The sequence below is a fragment of the Etheostoma spectabile genome, chromosome 19 (assembly GCF_008692095.1).
Source record: "Etheostoma spectabile isolate EspeVRDwgs_2016 chromosome 19, UIUC_Espe_1.0, whole genome shotgun sequence".
NCBI lineage: Eukaryota > Metazoa > Chordata > Actinopteri > Perciformes > Percidae > Etheostoma > Etheostoma spectabile.
This window is the reverse complement of record NC_045751.1, coordinates 7811657-7825154: the sequence shown is the minus strand read 5'-3', so window position 1 is coordinate 7825154 and position 13498 is coordinate 7811657. Positions and strand designations below refer to the sequence as shown.

The 13498-nt window shown below is 40.9% G+C and overlaps 1 protein-coding gene across 1 annotated transcript in view; it reads right to left on the bottom strand.

The window, feature by feature from the left end:
- The window catches only part of LOC116669457 (solute carrier family 12 member 3-like), a 68612-nt gene that overhangs the window by 31349 nt on the left and 23765 nt on the right, over positions 1-13498 (bottom strand). The window contains 9 exon segments of the mRNA XM_032499337.1: positions 116-222; positions 546-680; positions 864-975; positions 1122-1221; positions 1360-1515; positions 3590-3691; positions 3783-3906; positions 4291-4398; positions 5497-5654. Coding sequence (XP_032355228.1) covers positions 116-222; positions 546-680; positions 864-975; positions 1122-1221; positions 1360-1515; positions 3590-3691; positions 3783-3906; positions 4291-4398; positions 5497-5654 — 1102 coding nt within the window.

Below are 13498 nucleotides of genomic sequence, written 5' to 3'. Positions count from 1 at the left end.
ACAGCAACTACTTCTTAAAATGTGCAATATTTCCTCAGGTTATAGAGAGCGGTTTAATCCTTCAATGACAGTAAAACCGTCAAGCTTTTATATTCTTTTGTTTAACTACACTCACTTTATTGTGTTGACATAATCTTCAATGCTTTCAGGAGCACTTTCCTCCCAGTTTGACTTGAAGCCCAGGACCAGAGTGTTAGGCTTCAGCTTGCCAAGACCAGAAGCCTTGAGAAAATGCCAAATAACAAGATAAATTGTATTTAAATTTTCATAAAATACAAATAAAATTATAATGTAGGTAGAAATACTGTGAGTAACAGGACTTAAATATTCTAATAAAAGTTATATTTAGAACCCAATAGATGACTCCTACTCTAATGAGAAAAGATACAAATACAAAAGGAGCCAAAATTGCGTGGATAAGAAAGTATTAATTGTCTTTAACATGTTGTCATCCTAAAACCAGGCAGATTAATCCCCAGCAAATGTTCTCAATACAATTGAAGTTGTAGTTCCCACAGATTCCACAATTCACATGCATGTTTTACCTGTAGCAAGTTTTGAGCTCCACTTCTGAGGCTGTTAGCAGTGAAAGGAGAATAAAAGGAGTGCACCTTCCTCTTGTTCATCCACTTTACCAACTGATCTGTGGCCTCCTGTGGCCGAGTCTTCTTGTCCTGATCCATAAAGGACAAGGAGATTCAATAAATGACATAAAAGCAAAATTAAACATTGAACACGGCCAGTAAAACATGCCTGATGAAAAGCTACTGTATGAAGGATTGGGTATTTTTCTTCTACAAGTTTATGAATCATCTTTCATATTTTCATTTCAGTAACCAAACTGTTGATCCTAAATGACTGACCATGATTATGTCTCCGCAGATCATGAGGCTTGCGTGTTTGGTAAAGGAGTTAACGAAGTCCACCAGGGCTGGGCGCTGGGTTGGTGGCCCAGTCAGGACCAGACATTGTGGTCTGAAGGAACACATTAAATAATAAGTTAACACACTACTTTTCTAATCACTGAGAATTATGAGATCAATTTGTAGTTAAACATTAATTAGACAAATACTATAGAGAGAAGTCAATATGCTGATTAGGAATAATGATGCATGACATACCTAAAATTTTTGACATGATCCTCAACACAAGCTAGAGCAACAGAGGCTGACAGAGCAATGTTGTATGAACCTGCCTGGATTGATGTACCCCAGTTCAGGTCTGTGGATATCAAAACACACATATGTGAGGTAAAATCACACTGTTGTGACTTGTTCTGTTCCATTTAGTAATATAAACCAGGTTATTCTCATCAGAACATAGTTGCTTTTCAAAACACACTCTCTCTTTTGGACTTACTTGGCTTCTTGTAGTAGATGTATAGCCACAGGAGGATGAAGATGATCAAAGTGACAAGACCAGCCCACCAGCTAAATATGAACATCAGTACAAAAGAGACCACTGCTCCAAATAAAGATACCCATTTATCGTAGTAAATGAACTGCGGCCTCCAACCTAAAAAGGGACGACAATAACAAAAAGAAATAACACGTGACCTTTAATCTCACATAGCCACACCTCTACCCAATATGGCAGCCTGAGGGCAAATGTCTGTTTGTAGTCATGTGATGACTTTGCATTGGTCCCAGTCTGGCTCCTACTGTGTATCTCCTGACAATCCCTTGGTTGTTTCAACATAATCCACACATTGAAGAACCTCAAACCCAAGGATTAGCTAAAGTAAATTAAAAGAAGTTTACAAATTAACTACCATATATAGTAGGGGTGTACAATTCAGAAAATGTCATGATTCAATTCCGATTTATAGGCTCACGATTCATTTCAATATAAATTTTTAAATAAAAAAAAATTCTGGATTTAAAAAACAATTTACAGTATGTAAAGGAAGTTACTTTTCCCGTGTGTGTATGTATGTATTTTATATATATACTATATAGTCACATGACTTGACTGGAGTTAGACTCTACGGTTAGTAATTTAACGTCATGGATCCTTCTGCACCGAAAAATAATACAATTTGGTAGGATGACACATCTGACCAGGCAAAGCAGAACCGAACGGCAGTTTGCAAGGTCTGCCGTACAAAGATTTCCGACACAACCACCATGTTGTATTTTGGCAACAACAATGTAAAGTAAGCCGCTCTCTCTTTCCCCCTGAAACACCTATCCCATATGCTACAGTAGTAGTAAGTAAACTATCAGCAATCCAGACAGGACATTTTTAGCTTCTTACATTAGACTAAATTCATATATAGCCTAGCATTGAGATTCCTAAAACCTTAATGTAGTAGTTCCATGCAGCTCTGGTGTTGTACCAAAAATGTTGACGGTAGCGTCATTTGATTGATTATCTATTTTTTCAAATTTGGTCTCATATAGGGTTCAACCACCACACATAGCCCAAAGAGACGGCTCCTTAGAGGAAGTAGGCCACACACACACATACACACACACACACACACACACACACACACACACACACACACACACACACACACACACACACACACACGTATGTTTGCGAATAAAACTAGGCACAAACATGATACTTACATACACACACAACACAAACTGCTCTCTCTCTCTTGCTTTCTCTCTCTCTCAAACACACACACAAGAATGTGAATAAAGCTATAGGCACACATATACACAACACACTGCACTCACACACACACACATGCACATACACGCATTCACTCAACAATATTAATAACTTTTCACTCACTCACTCTCTCACACACACACACACAAACACATAAACTGACAAACATACTATCCATTCCATGTGATAAATTCCGTCAATCTGGTGGGATTCAGATACTCTTTAATACATGGGTCTCAAACTCGCGGCCCGGGGGCCAATTGCGGCCCGCGGGATGATATTATGTGGCCCCCTGCTTGACATCAAAGTTAAGTGTTATTGCGGCCCGCGCGTTCTGAAACTTTTTGTCATTGCGCATGTCACTTATGGGCTACCGTAGTAGTCTCCTGACAGCGGCGTGACGGTTGTCAAGCTAGCTAAGTACCCTTTGTGGCAAATGCCTCAGGTTTGACAAAGTGATGTCTGTTGCTGTGAAATTCACCAACCATATCAGATCTAGGGGCTTAAAGCACCGGCAGTTCCGCGCCCTGTTTGGAGGAAATAGTTGGGTTTTTTGGAATACTTGATGCGGCCCAGCCAAACCCAGACTCTACTTCCAGCGGCCCCCAAGTAAGTTGAGTTTGAGACCCCTGCTTTAATATGTTTTTTTTTTCTTTAAGAGAAGGAAAGGTTAAAACATGTATTTCTGTCCCATAAAACTGAGGCATGTTTGAAGAATATTATTTGACTTAGAAACCATTACTCTTGAATTATTCAAATTTCTTGATTTGATGCCATGGTTGAGAATATTGAACAAATATGTACAGTATGTTGATTTATTGTTGGCCTAATATCAGTTTTAGGCATAGTTTAGTTTTAGGCTAGGTATTTTTCTATCAGTCTACATTTGAACTGCTGTATTTAATGTATGTGGCAGAAAAGCTCAAATGAGTCGTTTTAAAAAGCAATGACAAACATAACTCACCTGGAGAGTTTGTGAATGAAGCGTGAAAGCAGCTAAAGTTGATGATGGTGTAGACAGCCATGAATAAGCTTGAGTTTAACATTGCAATGATGTTTAGGTCACCTGTAACAATACAAAAGAGAATAATCAATCATCAACAACAAATCCAGAGCTATCAGGATAATTACAAAGTGCAACATTAGATCACACCCACCGATGAGAGTAAAGGCCACAGCAATGATGAAGGACAGCAAATAGGCCCGGAGTGGCTCATCATTTTTCCCATAGCCCTTGCCAAAGACTCCAATGTAGGGGTATATGTTGTCTCTGCACAGACACTGGCAGATAAAGCAGAGAGTAGAAATGTATTAATGTGTGCATCATGTTAAATTTGGCTAAATTTATAAATATGTTAGTATAGATATAAAGCATTTAATAACTTTTACAAACATATTATGTTTTAATTATGATGCTGGCTCTTTTAAAGACAACTTTTACAGTTTGGAAAGTATCATATAAAGCAATAATAATAATTTTAGTAATGTCTCAGATTCAACTCTTGTCCTTTCTGTCATTGTGGTCATCGTCTGGCAGTTCAATAATTTAATACATCCTTGTCTCTTAATTTATCACAAAGCTTTATCCTAGCAATGTACATCTGCGAGCCAGAAAAAAAATAGATGTCACAGGCATATTAACATCAGAGTTTGGCTGTTTGTCACCTGAAATATTTTAGGAGCGGAGACGAGGTAGCCAAGAGAAGACGACAAGGTGGCTGCAAAGGAACCAACGTTGACGAGGTAGTACCAAGCTGATAGTTGGCCCATTACCTAGTTGGAATAGTCATAAAGATATTTACATTACATACATTACATTTCCATAGCCACAATAAGGTTTAAATAAAGAAATCTCCTGCTACCTATTACCTGATATTCAAATAGGCTTTTCTGGTGTTACACGAAAATTACATAAACCACCAGAAGTGTTTCCAGGTAAGAAGTCAGTTTTATATTGAAAAAAGGGACATAAAGGTTGGATGTGTTTCAGCATGGTAACAAGAATATTCTGCAAGAAATTTTGACAGTGTTTCTTCTACTTGGTGCACATCCCAATAACACTGGCTAACAGTAAATCTGCTGTTTGACATATCCTGAAAAGAGACGGCAACATGGCCTACAGTAAAGAGTCTCCATGATAGGAGGAGGAGTTTGTTTTTAATTGTTTTGTTCAGGCAAATTTGCCCCATTAAAGTGGATAGATTCAAATTTGATACAAATTCATACATTTTCAACTGCTATTTACTCATTCACAAAGAAACTCCATTCCAACTTTAAAATGCGACACATCTTTCAAGCATTCAGGATAATGTTCAACTTTCAAACCTAATTAATATGTTTTAAAATATTCAACCTCGTTTGAGGCTTTAAAAGAATGTCCTTCTGATATTTTTACATTGGTCTGTATTGAATGGAATATTTAGACTGCAGGACCCAACTGACAGAGTGAGGAGCAGTCCATGCAAATTTCTTTTTTTGTAGTATAAAGTGTTACCTAACTTACAATGCGAGACGTGGTTGTCTGTCAGTAGCCTAAAGTTACATGCAATTAACCAGTTTTTGTTTATTTTCTTTAGTCTTTAGTTAGTTAGTTAGTATAGTTTGCCTACTGTTAACTTACTTTCCCCCTGTTCTTGCGTAAAGGCTTCTTGGGTTACGTTGCTACAACAAACTCTTGCCCATACTATGGCTTGTGACACAGTGACACCCATTTTAGCTGAGGATACATCCAAAGCAGGCTGTACTTATAAACTTAAGTTCCACGTAGCCACTTTAAGTAAAACTGGCTCATTTTACAAACCCAGTAAATTTGGGTAAATAATTTGGATATCATATTTTTATTCCATGACAGGCAGAAGGATTGAGTGGTACCTCTTGAGTATTGGCCAGACCATCATGACAAGACTGGGACACGATGCACTCTGTGAAGTTCCAGCCGAACTGACATCCCTGACCCAGACAGTCACCAGTCATGTTTGCAGTCATGATGTCAGTTATATTACCAGAGGCATCCTGCACCACACACGATGCTGGAGGAAGATAAAGATGTGAATACTTTTCTACAATTTGAGCCCATCAACCCTCTCGTGCTCATGCAGATCACTGACTTCTGTCCCATCACCCAGTCTAACCTAATCTCTTAAACAATCCCTACTAGGTAACCAAATGAGAAGCAAATACATAGTGGGACACTGTTATACAAAATAGCATTGCTCAACAAAATTTGCTTGACCTTTAACAGTTACATTATCAAAACAGTATGTTAAAAAAAAGAGTCGTATTGTCATTAAGGTCTGATTTTCTCACTAGTAAATTAATGAAAATGATATGCTTGTGTGTGAGTGACAGTCCGCCACCGATCTTGTTAATGTTATGGGTGATGCAGAGAACCTAAGCAAGAACAATACTGGATAGATTTGTTGTGTTCCCAGGAAACTTCCCCATGCAGTCCATTAAGGAGGGCTTTTATAAAATAGCAGGTAAAGAACATCAGCGGACTACTCCATCTATACATTATCAAGACCCCACAATGTTTAATATTGTCATAAGTCATTCCACAGCATCAACATTTCAATTATGCTTATAAGGATCTGTAATGGGAAAATTACATGTAACCAATGATTTTCATATTAATTATTCATAATAATATCTTCAATGCCTCTCAGAGTATTTGGTTCCTGTATCTGTCCTCAGTGTGATCTCTTTGTAGGAGACAACTGGATATGTTATGACTTTGCATTTTCCCACCAAGGATAGATGACGTGGAGCCTGACAGAAACAGTTGCCTAGAACGGTGTTTATCATAGCAGGTCCCAGGTCGAGACCAGAGCCTATCCAAGAGACAAGATGTCCTTTTTTAACTAAGATAGAATGACCGGTCAAGACACTTGGACACACGAGGGACAGATTCAGAAATACGTAAGAGCTCCAACTGTCTGCCTGAGGTCCACTGATTGTTATGTTTGAGATTAAACTGGTTTCCAAACAAGGGTTGGTTTTCCTCTGGGGGCACTGCATATAAAGAAGTGTATTACTGATTGTATTTACCAGAATGTGTAATGTCACCTTGTTACTCTGTTGCATTGTGAACTGCCATTCTCGTCATTTTGTTTGATTGTTCTCTCGAGAAAATAATTAAACTCTTTCACCGAATATCCAAACTTTTAATCCAGTCTACAGCCTGTCTTTATTTTTGTTTCAACAAGGTCTCTTCTTCATTCAAAAATTCCTCCCTCGCTGAACAGAAACTTCCACAACAAACTTGGCGTTGTCGGCAGGATTTCAAGGAGGGATCAGAACGGGACTCCGCTGGTGACTGATGACAGCTAGCACCCAGGGATCTGAGGATCACCTGCCTCTAAACCTCGCCAAAACATCTTTGAGAGACAGAGGGTCAGAACCGCGGAGGGCTCGCTGATTCCACTCTGAAATCCAAACGAAAAGGAAGCAATTTCAAACAGCGGGGGTAAGTTAGAATTTCAATTTTAAACAATTTGAATTGGATACCGAGACACCGTGTGAGACAAAGACTGACCAAGGTTTTCACTGGGATTATTTGGTGAAAGTTTTATCTTTTGTTTTGGGAAATTTTAGGTTTTTACAAAAACAAGAGAAAAAGGGTTTTATTCGTGGGTTTAAACATCCAGGTTGTTGAACAGAATAAACCACTAATTTGACATCATCTCATCAAACAAGGGAGTAGGACGGGGTGAAGGATAGATTTTGAAATCATACAGATAAACAGTCATCGTAGCTGCCTATCTGGATTTTCATCGAGCTAAAATCTATCACAGATAAACAGTCATTGTAGCTTAAATTAAGTTACAGCTGTTTTCAGGTTTTTTCGCAAAGTTTACCGAGAGACTAAACTGGGCCGTATAGTGACGATTATACGAAAAAGAAGTACTTCAATTAGCCTGCTCATTTCATATTTAGACATGGGCAATAAAGGCACAAAATCACACGTTCCTTCAGGCCCGTTGGTTGATGAGATGGTGAAACGATATGGTCCACAAACCTTAGATTGTTTGGCTTATTGGACCACTAAGCATGGCTTCCCTGAGAATGGCTCTTTGAGCACAAAAAAATTAGATGCAAAAGCAAAAATTTGAAGAAGAAGAAAAATTATTGGAGGGGGTAAACACCTCCACCCTTAACAATAAGCCCGGGTTTTTAATTCAAATGGGAAAAAACAAAAAATTTTTTAAAGGTCAGGGGTGGAAGAACCACTTGTAGGGAAAAAACCCGATGAAAAAACTAAAAACCAAAGGAAGGGAAAGAAAATGCTGTTAAACCCAAAAGGAGAGGAAAAATGAACACGGGGTCACAAAGGGGCCCATTTTCCCTCAAATTCCATCTTAAAGAGGCGATCACCCTGCTAAAACCACCACCCTACCCTCCCCAGCCCCCAAAGGCCAAAGGGGAGAAACACCGTCCTGTCTCCCCCAAAGCAAGCACCAGAGCGGACCAAATCCCCAAACAGCCCCCCCTCGCTCCCGCACGCTCTCTCTCCTACAACAGCAGGGCCTTCTCCCCCCCACCCCCTTCTAACAAATAACACAGCATGGGGTACCGCATCCAATCTAAAAATCGGGCGGAGAAAGCTGCCAAGAGAAAACAGAAAAAAAACTTTACAGTGTCCTTTTTCTGAACAGGGGGGGGGGGGGCAAAGCAAGAAAAGGAGGGGAAAAGGGCAAAAACAAAGTGGGGCAGGGGGGGGGCAGTGGCCCCGAGACAAGTTTCAACTGCGGGGAAAGGTCACGGGCCCGAAAATGCCCATCCCCGAAATACAAAAAGGGAAAACGCCCAACCGGGGGGTCCCCCAGCTGGGGACCGCACCTACACCCCGAAACCGGGTATAAGGAGGGGGGGAACGGGAGTGGTGGGGGGTCTGACCCAAGTGGGCCCCGGGAAAAGGGCTAAATGCAAAAAAACACTAACAAATCTGTTTTTGGCAAAGAAAAAATCCCGGTTTCCCCACCTACAGCCCAAAACATCCCCCCTTTTTCCTCACACAATGGGGAAATTCTAGACGAATTTGTCCCTAGAACAAAAAACTTTTAGAAGGTATTTCCTATTATGAAATTTTTTTTATCTGAGGTGTAAAAATTGGGCTACAATTTAAAAAGGGTCAAAGGGTTTGTAGATTTGGTTTAGGGCATAGCCTGGGGTTTTTGGGGTTTTTGGGGTTGGGTTATGTATTTGGGGTTTTTTTGGGGTGCAAAAATTATGTGTTTTTAAAAAATTTTTTTTTTTGGGAATCAAAGCTTTTTTGGGGCAATTTTTTCGTGCAAAAATTTGCAATGGAGCATTTTTCCCGAAAGTTTTTCACCCATTTTTTTTACTGGGGATCTAAATGATTCGGACCGGAAAAGAAAGGCAACATTTTTGGGTTTTTTGCCTCCCCCCTGTTTCCTGTAAATTTTGGTTAGGTGGGGATCAAAAGTTGGGCAGAGGAGTTACCCTCAAACCCCCCAAACAGGTCTAAAGGGTTGGAGTTAAAGTCACAGCCACCGGGACCTTGTTTTCACCCCACCCCTCTCAGCTGATTTTTTCGTGGTTTCTCCTCGGGGCCCTGCTGCAGGCCTCCCGGCAGGCCCCCAGAGACGTGAGAAAACCCCTTTGGCGGATTTTCATGTCGAACTAAAACCCACATCCATTTATTTTGTCTTACCGGAAAAGAGGGGACATTTTGTTGAAGATTTTTTTTTCCCAATAAAGAAGAAATTTGAGCTTGATTTACTTACTTATACGGGAAAGAAAAAAAATGTGCGTATTTTTTAAACTTGGGGGGGAAAAACAGAGAGTTTTTTTCAGATTTCCAACATTCACGGGGCTCAAATTTTTTTTCCCAAAATCTCCCTACAGATCAGTGGGAAACTTGGGACTTTTTGGTCCGGGACTGTGACCATTTTACTGACTGTTTTTACGAACCGGGGGGAAGGGGAAATGGTAAAACCTCCCCCTCCACGGGAGCTTACGAAGCCCTGCCCCATCGGGCCCGCCACCCCGCAGGGGGTGTTCCGGGGAAAGAACTGAAACACACACCCTTTTTTTTTAATAATTCTGTGATTTTTTCCCCCCCCCTCAATATCTCTCCTTTTCTGTCCCCAAGGCCAATAAAACCTGTGGGCGCGCTAATATGCGTGGGGCTCAAAAAAAATTTGGGTCAGCCTGTCTTCACCTCCCGTCGGGTTTTTTCAAAAAAAAAAAAAAAAAAAAAACCTCAGTCCCCCCTGAACAAGGATGTTAAGGGGAATCGGGCCGGCCCTTTAAACCCTTTAAAAGCAGGGTTTTTTGTTCCAGGGCCCCTGATTCCCCTGTTCCCGCCTATTTCCCTTTTCCCAAAAAAATTTCCCGGGGTAAGGGAAACCGTCGAAGGGGCGTTTTGTTCAGGACTAAAAGCAAAAATAAACGGTCCAAAACCCCCTTTCTCCCAATGCCAAACCGTACCCAAAATTCCCAAGGAATTCCAGGGGGCAAATATTTTTTTCTTTTGGTTTTTTTGTCTCCGTTTTTTTTCGGGTTGGGTTCCAGGGGAACAAAGACACCCTTTCTGGGTTTCCTTCTTATGTATGGTAACCCTACCCCATTCACCCCGTTTAGGAAAAGGGAAATTTTTTATTAAACACCCCCAATGTCTACAACAAAGCCCTGAGAGAAAAGCCTTGAAAGTTTAAACCTTTTTCCTTTTGCCCTGTTGTGCCCCTGGCAGCAGAAAAGGCACAGACTGTTTTTGCCAAAATGCAATTTGTGAAAAAGAAGTGCATTTTTTTTTTTTTTGGGGCATGACATTTCACGCAGGAAACCTTGTCCCCCATCTCTAATGGAAATAGGGTTTTTCCTCCCAAAAAATTGAAACCAAAAAAACTAATTATGGGCCTTTTTGTGGAGGTTTCCCATTTTTGTGTTTTTCATCCCAAAATTATGCCTTTTTTTTCAGCCTTCACTGACTAATACTGGAAAAACTTTTTCTTCAGATACCAAGGGGGCTAGGGGTTTTTTAATTTTTAAAAAAGCTTTTTTAAAGCCCTCCAACCTTAAAAATTTTTCCAACCCCCAAAATCCATTCACCCGACAGGGGGGTGAACATTTGGGCTGCATGACGTTTGTTTCGGGGGCAGGGGGCCCCACGGTTTACAAAGGGGTCGGGGGCCCTTTTGGGCCCAGTTTTGGGTCCTTAACTTGTTTTTGCCACATGTATTTTCTCTTCCTATTGGAAACAACCCAAACTTCACAGTTACGGGAAGCCGTTTCTATGGGGTTCGAAACACAAATGTCTCTTGATAAAGCCCAATGTCCAAAAAAATGGTTAAACATTTTACCGTTCTTAACCCGCTTCCTAGCCTGTGGGCCCGAAAGGGAAAACCGGGGAACTTTTGGGGTGAGTTGGGCCCCCACCTGTGCTCCGCGCCCCGAAACTGACTGACCCAACCGGTGGGAAAAATCATGGTTTTTGGGGATGGGGGGTTCAAGGGGTCACCTGGCCCCCGGGCACCCCGGGCAGGACAGGGAGGGGTTTTCTGTATTCAGAATTTTAAAAAAATTAATTGGGAAAAACCCTTTTTCCCCAACCCCTTTCTCTAGGGATTCGCGGGGAACTCCTTTTTCCTAACTGAGCATGTAAAAAAGGCTGAAGGTTTTTTCTTTTTCCCAAACCCACACAGACTCCCGGGGGACCCTTTTGGGGGGTTTTAAAATAATTTTTGGGGGCAAATTTTGGAAACCCAAAATTGGAAATTTCCCCCAAAATCTTATTTGGGAAGCCCCTTTGGGCCTCACCCCCCAAAAATTTATCATTGAAAAAAAATTTTCCCTCTTGCCTTGGTAACCAAAAAAAATTTCTGCACCACAAACGGGCAGTTTACTGATCTTTCACTTTCAAACAGTAGCTGCCAGAAAAAAACAGTGGAAAAAAGGGGGGCACCTTTAAAAGGGAAATTTTGGGAGGGCCGGATTCCCCCAAATTTCCCTTTCCCACCATTTTGTTCACCAAAAAGGGATTTTGCAAAATTGACACATGGGGGCCCGGGACCAAAGTTTTCAAAAAGGGGGATGCTAGTATTTTAAAAAAAACTTTTTACACAAAAGGGCCTTCACTCATTTTCAGAAAAAAAAATTTGTAAAAAACCCGGGAAAATTTTAACCATCAATTTTTAAATTTTTAGATCCACAAAACCCGGGCAAGGGTAAAAAAATTTTTTTGATGTGGGTTTATCAAAATGGGGAGGTGTTTTCCCCCCCTTCAAAAAAAAAACTTCTTTTAGGGTTAACAAAAGCTCTAAATAAAAAAAAATTTTATATTTAAAATTTTTGAAATATAAGTCTGTTTTTCCCAAATGATAAAAGGGACCTTAAACAAAATAAGGACAAAAGAAAGGGGGGAAAAACCCCCGTAACCCCCAGTCCTTTTAAATTTTCTTCCGGGGGAAGACCACCCCTGGGGGGGTTTTGAACTTCTAGAGCAACCCCCCCCCCTTCCCCCCCTCTTTTGCGAGCAAAAGTGCAGGGGAGGGGTTCAAATTTCCTTCCCCTCTCTCTGGGCCCTAAAATCCAGGGGGTCTCTGGCCCCGCCCCCCCACTGAAGGGCCGTTTCCCCAAAGCTGCAAACCCAAAATTTCGTGGTCCGGGGAACAAAAACACAGAAATGGGCAAGGGGGGGCCCAAACGCTTTGGGAAGGTCCCTTCCGGGTTTTTCTGGGTCCCCCCACAAAAAAAACAATTTTTGGTAAAAAAGCTGAGAAAAAGGGGGCCCCTTTTTCCCCCGCACCACACTGCAAAGGGGTTCCAAACCCGGGCCCCGGGGGGCCAAAAAACCCGTCCCCGCCAAGACCGACCCGGGCCAAGGGGTGGGGCCTGACAGACTTTAAAAACTGTGCCCCACCAACGCTGGGGAACACAAAAAATTCACCCAAAACTAGGGAGGGGGGTAAAAAACCCCAAAAATCCGACGTGGGGCCATGTTCTAAATTGGGCGAAACCTCGGGCACCAAAAATCCCCGGGCAAACCCGAACCCAAACCCGGCCCGATCTAAAACCCCTTAAATGCCTCCCACCCAAGGGGGGGGGGGCCCCCCCACCACACCAAAACAACCCCAAGGGGCGCAGCAAATCGCTGTTACATGGAAAAAAAACGGCAGAAAAACAGACCTTTGGGGATGACACAGATTTATTCTTGTTTTCTTTTTTCTGGCGGGGTTTTTTTTGGGGGGGGGACCATTTTTGGGTTTTTTAAAAAGTATTAAAAGGGGATAAATCTGACATAATTTATTCTAAAAAACCCCTTCTTCCTTTTTCCCCTTCCTGTTACTACAATGTATTGGTTTCCCATACACAAACGGGGCCACACTCCATTTTTCAGTCAAAATAAAGGGTTAAAAAGAGCAAGCGCTCTTTACCTTTCTCTAGATGTATTTGGGAAAAAGGGGTAAAATTTTTAAAAAACAAAAAAATATATTTTATTTTATTGTTTTTATTAAATAATTTCTATTAAAAATAAAAAAAGCAATTAAAACCCTTAAACCCAACGCCTTTATGTTAGCTTAAAAAATCAACTACCTTTCGGGTTGCAACCCCTGCGATTACTTCAGTTCCAAAATGACAAAAATCCAAATCAAAGAAATTTAAAATTGGGGTAAAATAAAAAAGTTCTTTCTTCTTACAAAGACCAAAGGGGGATTTTAATCCAACATATGGGGTATTCAATCAGCAATTTCAAAAGCGTTAGGGATGATTTGTTGGGGGAAAAAAATTTAAAGGGTTTTCCCCCTCCCAGAAAACTTGGGGTTCACCCATAAAACCCTTTGGGCTAAACCCCAATTAAAATTTTTAAAATTTAAATTCCTTTTTACTTTAAGAGCTTTAAAGTAAATTT